General features: G+C 38.7%; 3 protein-coding genes across 3 annotated transcripts; all 3 read right to left on the minus strand.

Moving 5' to 3' along the window:
- Nucleotides 1–82: 82 nt before the first annotated feature.
- LOC119985368 lies at nucleotides 83–3443 on the minus strand. Its single transcript, XM_038829655.1, has 9 exons — nucleotides 2856–3443; nucleotides 2030–2721; nucleotides 1745–1944; nucleotides 1552–1632; nucleotides 1383–1469; nucleotides 1155–1287; nucleotides 996–1067; nucleotides 509–661; nucleotides 83–421 (listed from the first exon to the last, which is right to left on the minus strand). Exons 1-9 carry the CDS (start codon nucleotides 3398–3400, stop codon nucleotides 315–317), a joined length of 2070 nt encoding a protein of 689 aa, XP_038685583.1. The 5' UTR covers nucleotides 3401–3443; the 3' UTR covers nucleotides 83–314.
- Nucleotides 3444–4253: 810 nt separating this feature from the next.
- Nucleotides 4254–6579, minus strand: LOC119985279 (manganese-dependent ADP-ribose/CDP-alcohol diphosphatase). The gene is made up of 2 exons (XM_038829532.1): nucleotides 6417–6579; nucleotides 4254–5369 (listed from the first exon to the last, which is right to left on the minus strand). Exon 2 carries the CDS (start codon nucleotides 5346–5348, stop codon nucleotides 4386–4388), a length of 963 nt encoding a protein of 320 aa, XP_038685460.1. The 5' UTR covers nucleotides 5349–5369; nucleotides 6417–6579; the 3' UTR covers nucleotides 4254–4385.
- Nucleotides 6580–7551: 972 nt separating this feature from the next.
- On the minus strand, nucleotides 7552–12069 carry LOC119985108 (quinolinate synthase, chloroplastic-like). The gene is made up of 7 exons (XM_038829281.1): nucleotides 11243–12069; nucleotides 10814–11098; nucleotides 10202–10420; nucleotides 9913–10092; nucleotides 8859–9371; nucleotides 8112–8273; nucleotides 7552–8017 (listed from the first exon to the last, which is right to left on the minus strand). Exons 1-7 carry the CDS (start codon nucleotides 11993–11995, stop codon nucleotides 7943–7945), a joined length of 2187 nt encoding a protein of 728 aa, XP_038685209.1. The 5' UTR covers nucleotides 11996–12069; the 3' UTR covers nucleotides 7552–7942.
- Between the last annotated feature and the right edge of the window lie 2318 nt (nucleotides 12070–14387).

Below are 14387 nucleotides of genomic sequence, written 5' to 3' on the forward strand. Positions count from 1 at the left end.
TATGGGATATAAGTCGAACCAATTATTTGATACCACCGCCATATTATCAGCAACAACAATAGAATACTACTAGATGTTCTCAATGGGTTACTACTTACTATTAAAACACAGATTGGCATTGTTGTCTGATTCAAAAATATAAATGGAATAGGATATAGCATGACAACTAGAACCATTTCGATACAAACACAAAATTTCCTGCAAGTCTACTTCAACCTTCTTTCAAAACATCCTACAAAATTACCTGCCGATCGATAATTTGTGATGATATTCTTGTATCAATTTACAATAAACAAATTGATGTGGACTGTTCTTCATTTTCCAAAACCAAACCACTTTGATAGGAAGAACTTGTTCTTTCCGCGGGAGGAATCCTTTGAAGCTGCAGGAGGAGCTTCTGCTGGCGTTGGATTAGCGTTCGCTGAAAGATTACAGCTTTAGTATGAGTAGATATATCATTTTTCAGTCTCTACTACAATTTTATGAATGGAAGGCTGAACTGTATTACCTGATTTTGGTGCATCCTCATTTGTTCTTGCATTTTTAGCATCATTGGATTTCTTAACATCATTGTTTTCTCTGATGGGTTCACGGGGAGCGACAGAGGCTGATTTTCTATCTGGAACTCTATGCTCCACTTGAACTCCACCACTGCGATGAACTATACGAAAAATACTGTTAGGAAACATCAATGGAATCCCTTGTAAGATCTTGTCCTCTTCCCCAGGTTCAAACCCAACCCATCACAGACCTTTCAGGGCTCATGGCTTTAAAACGAGTTTTACTAAATCAAAGAATACATAGGCTTATATACAATCTAATAGATCTTTATTTTAGCGATGTGAGATTTTTCTTGACAAAATCTATTAAAATAGTACTTGGTCTCTTTGTGCATGCAATACAACATCAGAGAAAAGCACAGAAATGTTCCAAGTAAAACACAGACATGCTTCTATGTTGTAAATTCTTCAAGAATTGAAGTGTATAGAGCTTACTCTCAGTAGAAGGCTTCCCATAGCTGTGCAGCAGGACTTCATGAAAGGAATTGTCTCTTTCATCTTGCATCACTGATAAAGAATTGAAAAAAAAGAGTGAAACTTTAAGTGACACTAACATGAATACCAATGGTAACGGAAAGTGAGAAGAAGAATTACGTTGATCGAAAAGCGTGTTTCTGTAGTTCGGAGCTGAGCCAACCAGTAACAACTGGACTGCCTCTGCATCTCTGGTCATAGACCAATTAGCAGAACCATTTAAATTTTTTGTGTCCAGGAGGATACCCGCAAGCTGCATCGCACACCGCGGCATGAGAATTAGTACTAGAAAACTAGCTTTTTTTAGCAATTGTTAGCAGGGATTCAGGGATGGTGTGTGTAATTTACCAGAAGTTTGTTGAGTAAAGGTGTTTGAAGTAATTCGTAGGCGTCTTCACAGTAATTATCTGTCAAAATTGTGCACTCAGAACTAACCTGAAATGAAGACACTTTCAATGTCAAGTAAACCTGAAGAAGTGCACTACTGAGTCCTACTTCCTCATAACCATGCACCAACCTCGCCATTAGTTCTAAGAACATCTTGACCGACAACCACGATGCTTAATTGTCCAGACATCAAGAGATTCTCCAAGTCCACCTGAACCCAAATAGCAGTAGCCAAATCAACAAACCATTATCAATCTGTATCAACTCAGACACTAAAATGGAAAATGGAAAATCAACAACGATATAGCAAGTACAGAAATTACCTCATCAGCAAATAGTAACGAAGTAGCATTGAGGCCAACATGATGAAAGAGCCAAGCAGCCTGGGGTAAGTTCCACATCTTTGATCTCCTTACATTCATCACAGGCACCACCGTGTACGCCTCCGTCCTCTCTTTGTTCTTCCTTGCTCTAGTTTCCAGCAACCATGCATAGCATATGGCAGCCACCATTGAACTAGTGCCTTCATACCATAAAAAAGATGCAGACAACATATGAGCAAGCAAAAGAAATGTTGCTTATCAACGTCTTGTTTAACTATACTCAACTGTTTGAAGGTCCAGAAAGGATAACTTTAGCCTTGCAATCAATCTGCCCATACAAAATCTTCTCCATTTTGGTTCTTTGTTCCTTCAGAAACCCATTAAGACTAGCTTCTTCTGGCTCCTCCATTTCCTTCTGCCGCCAATTTACCTTAATCTTTGGCGCAATCTTCTCCACAGAGCAAGTGGACTTTGATATTGATCTCCGGTGAGCCGACTCCACAAGGTTTCTTGGTGGAGACAATGCCTGCACATTATTCTCCTGGAAGGCGCATGTTGAGGATAAAACTGATCTCCTGTGGGAAGACTCGACCATATTCTTGGGTGGAAAAAGTGGCTTGGTGTCAGCAGGCAGAGGAGCAGGCTTGAAAGTTCGGCGGGAAGGGACAGGGATTCCCTGTGGAGGAGATGGAGGGGACTCTGTCTGGAACCTGGATTTACGGTGGATGGAGAGCCGAGGTGGCAACGTTGGGGCCGTTGGATCGAAGTTAGTGTTTAAAGATTGGTTTGTATTGTGGGGATTTGTGGGGTCTTCTGAATGCGGTGAATTGGAGGGTTTGAGGATGTTGGAGAGCCATTTGTGCACTGCTGAAGCAGGGGACATATCCGGTGAGTCGACTGGTACAGAGTTGTTGAGGGAGCTGTGTTTTGCTGATTTCGTTAGGATTTCTTCACTGATTCCCTCCACTGATCTTTGTCTGTTAATCAATCAAAAAGGAAAACAAAATTACACTATCACACGACTCTAATTTCTTTAAGTTCATGAAGCAGGGGACTCTGTTTTGCAGATTTTATTAGATTCTTAAGAAATGATTGCGTATGAAGGAAACACCTTCTGGCGGATCGGGAAAGTGGGTCTCTCCGTTCGAGGAGTGATGATGTTGAAAGCCTACCAGGAACTGCAGCGAACCTGGGTGAACCAGTGAGACGAGACGGGGAGTTAGTCCGAGAAGGAGAGGAGGCGACCATGCGTCTAGCTTCTTCGAGCCAATCTTGGGTTAACCTGCTACTAGTGCTTCTTGTACTGTCATCAAAATCTGCCTCTTGATCCATTAAATTACGATCACCCCCATTGAAGTTGTACTTGTTCTTGTCATTGTTTACAGTCCCAAAGAACATGTCATTCATGAAATCAGTCAAGTCTGGTGCTTGCTCTGTTTTGCTCTGTCTCCGTGTCTCCGCTATCTTCTTTTGCAGGCTTATGGACTTTTTGTCCCTCGAAGAAGAATCGCTGCCGGATCCCCTGTAATCCATGGCAACAACATACAGAGATAGAAGGAGAGATGGGGTTTGCTTGGTTTGGTAGAAAGGAAGACTGTGAAATGGAATGTTGAACACATTGGTAATATCAGAAACGAAAGAACCATGAAAGAACATCGGCCGGCTTCGGTGAGTGTCTTTTTCTTCTTGTAATAGAGCGTATTTGTCGACATTGACGATGACAAGCCTTTTAAAAGGGCACTGTGACATTATTTAAGCCTTAATTAACACACAGCAAACTCAGATGCAATAAATTGCATGTTAATAGAGATACCAACGCGAGGGTCGCCTAATAGTTTTGGAAGCGCATTCAATCTTTCCAGCTCTAATGCTGGCCTTGGGCTTCACAAAGGCCTGCCTTAAGGGGAAAACTTACAAACTAGGGCTGTACACCGCATCCTGAAACCGGGTTTGACCCGATAAGGTATTTATCGGACCGGGTCAAACCCGACCCGGACCTTTGTTAATAGGTTCGGATACTGGGTTTGCATTTGGTAAGTTATCGGATTATCGGATCCCGATAACCAATTAAAATAGAATTAAACGAGCCTACTGCACTATTGAGTAACTCAAATGGATAAACAATAAAATATGACCAAAGTTAACCAGAAAAGTGTTGAGTCAGCAAGTCGAAGCTACCCTTCAAATCACAGAAAAGCTATTTCAAACAGAAACACATACCCAAAAAAACAGGACCTAAATCACGTCCTTACACAATAATCTTGCTTAGAGCCACCCAAGACTCCAAAATCTCAAAGAATAAAGAAACTATTTTAGCTTAGATTGTGCACACCAATGCCAAAGCCTCATAAGCAGTAATAGTAAAATTGAAATTATAAACCAAAACTAAAAATTTATACAGTAACAAAACTAAAGTATTCATGCAACACAATGAACAATGCAAAAGTAACACAAAACAAGCTAGCACAGTACAAAAACACATATATTATAAATATAAATGACTTTGATCTTTTTACCAGAGGCAGAAAAAGGAACTCCAGCATTGATATAGCTTATGACATTTCAAAGACAATGTACACACATGATTTCGATGAATGATGATTTCACAATAACTTTAGAAAGAAACAGACCAAATGTTGTCTCAATGACTGAAACACATTTCTGTACTCTCCATACAATTTGTACCAACAAGCGATAGCCTGTCATCATATACATCTATATATCCATATGCATCTTTGCCAGGGGGACACTCCAAGGCTGCTTCAAGGACTCTATGATGTACTCCGTATGCATCAATCGAGTGCCCCCCGCTGTGTTCATGACCTGCTAAGCAAACCTTCACGCAATTGTACCTGTGTATAACATCCATCACCTCATCATAATTCCAGAGAAGCGCTTCACTAGATGATGCACCAGGATCCAATGGCACATGGCAACAGACCACCACTTTCTGTTTTAACCTTGTTGCATCCTGAAGCACTCCCTCCAACCATTCCAACTGTTCTTTACCAATTGCACCATTGAACATAAGGAACCTTCTCTCAAGTCCCACTAGTCCCTCGGGACTATTCTTCTCGGAATTAGGGTTCTTCTCACTTAGAAATTGTAAGGCATTCAATCTATTGGGATGGTCTTGCGGCCAACCAATGGCACTGACATCATAGCCGTCCAGTACAACAAATCTGTAATCTGGAGAAGGTGAAAAATCATAATAGGCACGCCCATCTTCACCTGGAATCTTCAATAGTGGAAGTAGCTTGTCACGAGGAAGATTGTACAAACAGTGATTACCAATCATGTGATACACGGGACCATTGAATTTGCCAAATTCATCAACTACTTTCTTCACGGCATCTAGAGATTGGTCCTGAGGGCAATGTAAATCAACTATATCCCCATAATTGAGCACAAATTTAAGTTTCTGATGGGCATTCCAATTTTGGACTGCCCTTTGCAAAACAAGAAGGCTGTGTCGATAAAACCGGGGAACGCCAATGAAAGAGTAACCATCAGGAATATCAGCATACTGAACATCAGATATAACCCCGAAGGAAAATAGAGGTTTCTTCCCTCCTCCAATTGCTAGTCCATTTGTGGAGCCCATGCTGTAGATAGTAGCTGGATCCTATCCAAAAAAATGTGAATGTTATTGAAATTGTTCTAGCATCATGGTCAAAAGCTGATACCAATTAGAAGGTCTTTGTGTTTCTTGCTACCCAAACCCCACCGGTCATTTTTCCCATACACAAAACAGAAAATAAAAAATTACCAAGTAATACTACTAAATGATGATGGGATGAACATTGGGTTTTCTTTACCCCTTTTTTCCCAATGGTTCTCTTTACCATTAAACTATTATGGAACAGCAACAATATTATTTGACAAAGCAAGCAAAGTCCTTATCTTATTGAAGGTCTATTATTGAAAGATGAACGTCTATACTTCCAAGCAGTTTGATGCCAAGTATCTCAAGTGCTACCACTAAACAACTTATACAATGCCTGAAGATTCTCGATCTTTGATTATGCAGCAAAATTAATTCTCCCAAACTTGCCATCAAACAGTTGAAAGTTTTCTGACTTTAGCTCTCAAGTAACACTCCGAAACCCATCCTCGTTTCCGCAACTCCTCCAGAAACCTTAAGCTTTCATGTTTTGTTAATATTAGTTTCGGCTAAAAAGCTAGTGGGTTTCTTAATAACTATGCTTACTGCTACAGAGAAAAGCAAGAAACCTGTGAAGAACATGGAGGCTTATCATTGGAAGGGAATCGGAAATTGGGCATTAACATGAAGAACGGTAAAGGCAACCAAAAATCAGGCCATGATAAGATTGTGGACCCTAATACATTACAATTGCCAAAGGATTGAGGTTTAGGGTTTACATTCAGATCAATATATACAGAAATTCAGATTACGCGGGTCTGTTCTTTCTCCTTAGGTAATCAATGGATTTCAAGTCAAAAATCAAGAAATATACCCCAGCCTAAGATATATAAATCCCAGAGAGAGTTCTGTATCCATTGCGGGTTTCAAAACTTTCAACCCCAAATCAAAATTTCCCAGGATTAACCTGTTACTGTGCTCAATAACCCAAATATAAGAACTAGAAGAAAAAAAACCTGAAAGAAAGCAATCAAGCCGTAAACCAAAAAACAAAGAGAAGAAACGTACAGTACAGAGTAATCTGATGGAGAAGCAGGTAATCGAAGCTGCAATGGTCGATACAGGCAGCTGAACGACTTGAAACGACTTCGTTTAGTCGGAAAGATTGGAGCTTGGTTGCGTTTCGGATCTCCAAGGAGGTTGGTGGTTGATGAGAGATGATTTCTCGAGGTTAGTTAATTAATTAAGAGCATGACCCACCAAATTACTCATTTTCGGTTACACAGTTTCTTCTATTTTAAATAAAAAATAATTTTAGGTTATCAATTTTCTAACGCCTTCTAATCATATACCTAATGAAAAAATTAAAAAATAAGAGAGTGAGTTGCAAGAGAGAGAAATCGAATAAAAAAATTAAAATTGATATAGGTAAGAGTTTAGATAATCTGTTGGAAGTTACAAAAATGAAACACGTTACCTAAAACAAGTTTTTGCTTATTTTGAGTAATCCATTGAATATGTGATCAATACCCACCACGCGGGATGGTGGTCCAGGTCTAAAATCACAAGTTTGGGTCTCACCACACGGGATGGTGATAAATACTCATCACACGGGATGGTGACGCAAGTTTAGAATCATAAGTTTGGATCGATGGAGGCTCACCCGCCACACGAGATGGTGGCGCAAGTCTAGAAGCGCAAGTTTGGGCCGATGGAGGCTCAAGTTTAGCATCATAAGGTTGAGTCTAATTTTCTATTGAAAACTCACGTTGACAATAGGAGAGTTGTCTTCCCTTATAAGCTAGGCTTCAAAGCTAGACTTCAAATCCACTATCTTTCTAGTTGTGATTCTCATCAACATGCTCTAACACCGACACTCCCTGAAAACACTTGGTGAAACCCCAATGGTGGCCTACACGCGTATAACCTTGATGTTTTGTTTCCCGGGTGGACCCGATCTGTCCTCCAGAAAATTTTATTTTATTCTCACGTAAATAAATATTTAATTTTATTTTCATTTCAACCATTCTGGAAGCTCCTCTGTGTTAGCTTTGCAACGCATTGTTCACACAAGATTTTGCACTGTTATTTTCATAGACAAGTGCAGTCTCCCAACATTATCAAAGGGATGGCACAACAATGCCACCTCGGTGGCCTTTTATTGTTGGAACGAGAGAAAAACATTAGCAGAGAAATGACAATCTGGTTTAATGATTTTTCATTTCAATTACTCAACCAAGGATATCCTGGAACATCTTGGTCTGATATACTAGAGAGGACCATATGCTCTTCTTCAGCAAATCAGATTATTCTCTGCAAGCAAAGTTGCTCAAGAAAAAGGTGTAACACACCTTCATTGACAGTGCTTGCTATGCTATGTAAGGCCAGATACAATTTTCCGACCACGAGCATTTTATTAATGCAAGATACGCCTGTGATAAAAATTTAACAGCCAACAACCTATGACATGAACAACAACACAGCTTTGAAGAAAGCCCTGAATTTTATGTATACAGAGACAACCCCCTTGCGGAATGGAATTGTCAACAAATTATCATTTGAGAGAAATCTTGATCTTGTGATAATCAGATTTGCTAACTTATGGAATTCACATCCTTTGACAGATGGAGGACCTGATGGACAAGCTGCTCTGGCAGTTCCTTTGTAGACTGCAAACAAGATTCAGAAATGGTGAATCTATAAATCCATTATGGTAATATGAATGAATATATGAAAAGCTTGACAGTAACAAAAAGTCAATACCTGAAAGTGTCTCATATGCAATATTGGCTCGCACCCTACTTCAGCAACTGATTTCCCATTAGGGGTTTGTAGTTTAAATTTCTCAGCTTTATATGCTGAAATGATATTTTGCTTGTCGGGCAAGCGGTGGCAGACTTTAAGGAGTGAACTGAGTGAGTTCATCTGGTATATCAAAACATACACAGAATAAGAAGTAATCATCTCAACAATTAGAGAACTAGCAGCTATCGAAAAAAAAAAAGTAAATTAAATACAGGGATAATCGCCATTATCGAGATACATTTCAGTAATCTTTGAATAAAAATTACAAAACATATCTATAACTGGACAAATTCAGTTCTTATTCAGCTTGACAAGCATAAAAAAAAGGCCTGGTTAAGACCCAACCCAGCAATTTCTTCAGGCATGACTTGTTTAACTGTGTTGTTCAATTATGTTGCAACATTCAGTTATCTACTCTTATTCTCATATATCTTTTACCAACTATTGCAAATCAACCATTGTCTAGGATTTTTTTTAAGATGTTCACAAAACATTCATGTATAATCAGATTTGATTACCTAAACACGTGTAGCCTTTGCAGATGTACTATCATCTAAAACTTTGCAATCTTGATATAGAGTCATAGACACAAAACTTTGATGGAGAAATATAGCACAGTCTACGTAAATCAATTTGCTTATAACAGTTTGTAGCAGGTGAATAATCCTTTTCATGATTAGAGCTAACATCGAAAAGGACACTGACCTTCATGTATGGACAAGATGCACAGCCACCATGAATGGAGCATCCTTCTCCACTGGCTACTCCAGGTACAACAGGTAGTACAAGGTCACCCATTGTAACTGATTTCAGGGTGGGGGATGAATTTGTGGAGGTTCCTGTGATAGAGTCTGATGACACTGGGAAAACAATTTCGACATTAACGTTTGCTCCCCGAGATGAGGACCTGGCAGAACCTAACATGTCACGAACTGCTGCGACAATTGAAGTCACCATTCCTGATTCTGTTCCCAACACAAATTGCAGGTGGTCATCCACATTTCTATCTAAGGCTTCTTTAACTCTATCTTTTATGAAATCCAATATGTTTGAGGTGGAACCCACTACTCCCATTCCTCTTTTCTTTGCTTCCATCGCCAAAGAAAACATTTCTCCTGGGACCTCGAGATGAGCAGTAAGATATGCATCACCATACATATCCTCAATCTTCTTCACAACTTCATGGCCAAAAAGATGATGGACAATGCATGTGCCATTCTGATACAAAATAAAAAAGTCATGCAATAAGATTTTAGTAATAGAGTAGAATTAGGACCATAGTCTGCAAATGCTAGGTAAGAAAGTGAAAAGAAAAAAGGGTTAGCTAGCTGTGAAAGAATACATAAAGTCATAAACAGGAACGTTGCTCCACGGCTATGTGGTAAGGATAACTAGTTGTTCACTGCACGATTCATATGTTGGAATGAGCCTATGTTCGAAGTACAAACGACTTGTTCTTCATTGACACTCAGATTGGAATAAATCTCTATACTATTACTGTTGGGGTTGCTACTACTACACAAGCAAGAAATCAAACTTCTAAATTCAGCTTAACTCCACAAGATTAAGCAGCAAGTACCATCTATCACTAACCAGTAACCACAAAAATACAGAAAGCAGATTTGTATGAATGGATACGACATAGGATCTTCATGAAGTTACAATGTTACATTCAACATGAACATAATAGATTGTACAAGACATTTTAAGAATAACTCCATTCTATTCAAAGAAACAAATAAAATAAAATAAAAATCACCTGATAATAGTGCAGACGATGTAGCAAAGACCTAATTGAGTCCCTATTATGTTTTGGATGTATCTCGGCAATTTCTTCGTCAGTCATCATTGCCATCTGTTGGAATAAGTTTGCAATATTTGCACCCATGTAAGAATCAGGTCCATACCATACGTTTAAATCTGGAATTTGAGAAAAAGCCTGCACCAAAGAAAAAGGTGAGGAAAAACATCAGCTGTGATTAGAGGGTCAATAAAAAAGAGCGCATCAATTTCAAAATTAAAAAGGAGAAGAATATAATATTACCAACCTGCAGAATAGTTTGCACCACATTAGATGAAGTACATGTGATTGTAGGGACAATCTCATGAGCAAACGCTTTTGTATCTAATGCAGTATTTATGTAGATAACATGCAAAGAAGGAGAAGAACCAGAAGCTTCCACAAGATAATTCATATATTCAGTGGTCGCCGCAGCATCAGCCAAGGTACAACCGATGCGCTCATTCGACATCCTGTACACGCCAACCTGCAGTTGAATAAAACAAAGAAACATTACTGTGAATTGCTTAACTAGTATGTTGCATCATCATCATCATCAAATCCTTATTCTAAACCATTCATTCATTCAACTAAAAGATTTGCAAGGCACACTTTCTACAATACTCAGGCACACACACACTTCACCTGGCTTGCACATAGACAATCTTGACTATATGTTCAACCTTTAACCAGGCCGGCCCATGTGTAAACGCACTCTAATCTTCTAAACCTCATGTTCAACCCTAGTAGTTAATTCAACATTTGTCTTCATAAGTGTAGACTACAATTCAAATTGATAAGCTTATTGGAATTACATTTTTAGAATTAGCATATGAATGATAAAGCACTCGCAACAAGATTATTAGAGAACACGAAATACCTCTCCGAAGCCAGCCTGATCAAGGATGGCACGCACATTTTCTGACATAAAATCAACACCCAGTACGTTTACGAATTGGCATCCTGCTTTTGCCATATCCACAGCCCTATCTGCCATGACTAATGAGTCAGATATATGGATGTGAGGCCAGTGCTTTTTGGCAGCAGTTAAGACACCTTGGACTTCGGGGTCCATGTAGAAATGTGCAACAACGCCAATTTTCTTCTCCTTCAGTACTTTGACAAGTTCTTCAACCTTAGACTCATCAGGGAACAGATATCTAGCCTGCGATCAAACTAACAATCAAACCTAGGATATTCATACTAAGAGAGAATTTGCAAGAAATATATATATTAGAGTTTTCAATTGATCACAACTAAACCAGAGCAGCTAACCTAAACCAACAAAATCAAAAACTAAAAGACTAACCTGAGCCTCAGCGTAGCTGCCCTGGGCCTTAATCCCATCTGCACTGATCACCAACGAAGGAAATGGTTCGAAGGACGGCCTCCCTTGTCGCTTCGCAACCAAACCCTTGGTCCTCTTCTGCATACTCACCAACAAATTCTGCCACGTGTTAACCCTCGACCTCTCCGCTCCGGGAAGACCCACCTTGAGCGCAGCCAAGTCCTCCGTGCGCAAGCTCAACACCTCCTCAGGGGCCGCCCCATCGAGAAGCATCACTAAGCAAGCGCAGAACCCGCGCGTGATCTCAGAATCACTATCGGCAGCGAATCGCATCCTCCCTTCACCGTCCAACTCGGCCTCAAGCCATACCCGCGCCGTGCACCCCATAACCCGGTTGTGGTCGACACGGACCGATTCCTGCAACGTCGGGAGGAGAGTGGCGTATCGGAGCAACCGCTTAACCCGTTCAACGGGTTCCGTAATGGACTGGAACTCCAAGGTAAGATTTTGAAGTCTAAATGGCAAAGAATCGGCGGTTTCAGAAGGGGACAGCGTTACGGCGGAGCTTATAAATGGATAATCATTGGAGCTCCGGGGATGGTGAACCGGGTCGGGAAGTGGGGATTGAATGCATTTGAGGGACTTGAAAAAGGGAGACAAACGTGAGCGGGTGTGAAAGAGAGAGTAATTAACAAGTTTAAAAGAGCGGGAATTCGGGTCTTGAGAAACAGAGAAGAAATACGACGAAGAAGAAGAAGTGGCAGAAGCTCTCATGGTGATTGCGGCGGAGGACGCAGTTAAAATTAAAGGAGCAGAGAATAAGAAGCGGCCTATAAACTTGTGGAAATGGATTGATCATGCATGGAGGGCCTTATAAACAATGTTATTAAAACCGACCCGACGATGAATCGGGCGGATCGTTTGTTGAGCCGCATATTCAACTAAAAATTATTAGTAGTGCTACGTATTTCATATAGGGGTAGCTCATGAGAGTCTAAGTATCTTTAACGAAATTTTAAAACATTTTAATTCTTAAAATACATATTAAATTTTTAAAAAATTACATATTCATAATAAGAGCATTAAAATCTTTCTAAAAGATCTATTGTCGATGAGTTTTATTGGGTGAATCTTAATTCTATTGTTTTTTTCATTGGAATTTTCAAAAATAATATATTCAAAACTAAAATAATGAATTGTAGACCGTGCTTTAAAAAATAATAGAATTTATATCAAAACAATAAATTTTTGGACAATGAATTCTTGGATAAAATAGTGTAATAAATTCAATTAATGGAATAAACCTATTGGACTCTCATAGGCTAGCAAACTGATGAACTACATGTCATTTTTGAAAAAAATATTAATATTAATAATAATGTTAAAAATAAATATCACAATAATTTTATGTGATTATCATTAAAAAATAAGAAGTTAGAAAATAAAATTCAAATACATATTTAATAAAGAACAATATATCCAATATATATAGAAATTAAGCTTCACATCATTAATTAACAATGCAAAATAAATAATTCAAAATTCAAAAAATATTTTGAAAAATTATCCAATTTTACTAACACAGTTGTACGGTTTTAATAAAAATTTTCGACAGAATCGTGCTAGCAAAATGACTTGTATTTCCAAATCACTTGTATTTCGTTACTTCTTTTTCACTAACAAAATTATCACTTTATTTTTGTCGTTTTTCATTTTTAAAAAAAAAAAAAACATTTTTGTTGTGGGAACTTCTGTTTTTGACAAAACAGGAGGACACAATCGGCGACAAAAGACTGAAAATATTTATTTAGTCATGTGTGTAGGGGGTTGGTAAGCAACACTTATATATATATGGTGGGTACTCTTATTAAAACACTGAAAATATACACCATGAGCTTACCTCTTTCTTTGTATCAGCAATACAGAGAGACAGATAGATATAGTAGTCAAAAAGGGGATCCTATATATGTATATTTGGCACGAGTACTGCGCATCCTAGTCAAAATTGGGATCCTACGAATAATGTGATTTTCACTACTCTAATGATTAATGAATGCACTATATATATCAACGAGAGGTTGCTCGGTTGAGTGAAGCATACGTGTACGTAAACCTGGACCTGTCGGAAATCCGTTACAAAGTTCACCCCAAGGTCTAAGTATGTTACCTTTTTTAAGATTGCTTAGCTGATATGGGATTGTACCTGGGGCTGAGACTGGATCGGTTTTATCGGTCATTACCAGCCTGTCGATAATCAACCATCAACCGACCTATATAGTCGAGTCGATAATATCACCCGACCCAGGTATAGATGGGTTGGTTGATGGTTTTTAAAATATCGTATCATCGGTTGGCCAACCGACTATTTTAAATAAAATAAAAAATAACACTAATAATTTTAGTTTTGTTATTATTATCAGCCATTACCGGCTGGCCGATAATCAACCATCAACCGACTCGAAAATGTCGGTTGTCAACCGACATCCGACCCATAAAAGTCGAGCCGAGAATGGTTTTCACATTTAGCCGAAATCGGTTGGTCGGGTCGGTTGCATTATCGGTCGATAATCAACCGACCCGACCCAGTCCCAACCCTAATTGTGCCATTGAGATTATTACTGGAAAGACTAAGATACATAGCATTAGTGGGTGTGTATAATTGTTCTCCATGTGTTGATTTTGTGTTAATAACTGTTGAAACGGAAATCAGCAAATCATGTCCAATTTTCTCTCCAAAAATCGGTAAGGTCCTGTTGTTTTTCTTCCATAAAAACAACAGGGTCATGTTGTTTTTCTTCTAGAAAAACGATAGGGCCGTGTTGTTTGCTGTGTTGTTTTTTTTCTTAGAAAAACGACATCCTACTCTTTTTTTTTTTTTTGAAAAATTCTGGTGTAAAATTAGTAGTCTCTTATTAAATATGTAAAAATGATTTATTTTAAAATTTTAATTTAAGGATTAATATGTCATTATATAGAAGGATATTTATGTAAGCTATAAAAAATTAAAAAGTGGTGTAAAGATAGTGTTTTTGAGGAGAGAGACAGAAATTGTCAAATTGGATTTGGGGGCACTTGACTAGGGCATGATATACCGGTCATCCGATATACCGCCGATTATACCAATATTTGATCGGCTTTGACTAGTCCGTTAAATTAGGTAGTATAT

This window comes from Tripterygium wilfordii, chromosome 19 (assembly GCF_013401445.1).
Source record: "Tripterygium wilfordii isolate XIE 37 chromosome 19, ASM1340144v1, whole genome shotgun sequence".
In the NCBI taxonomy this organism is placed as follows: Eukaryota; Viridiplantae; Streptophyta; class Magnoliopsida; order Celastrales; family Celastraceae; genus Tripterygium; species Tripterygium wilfordii.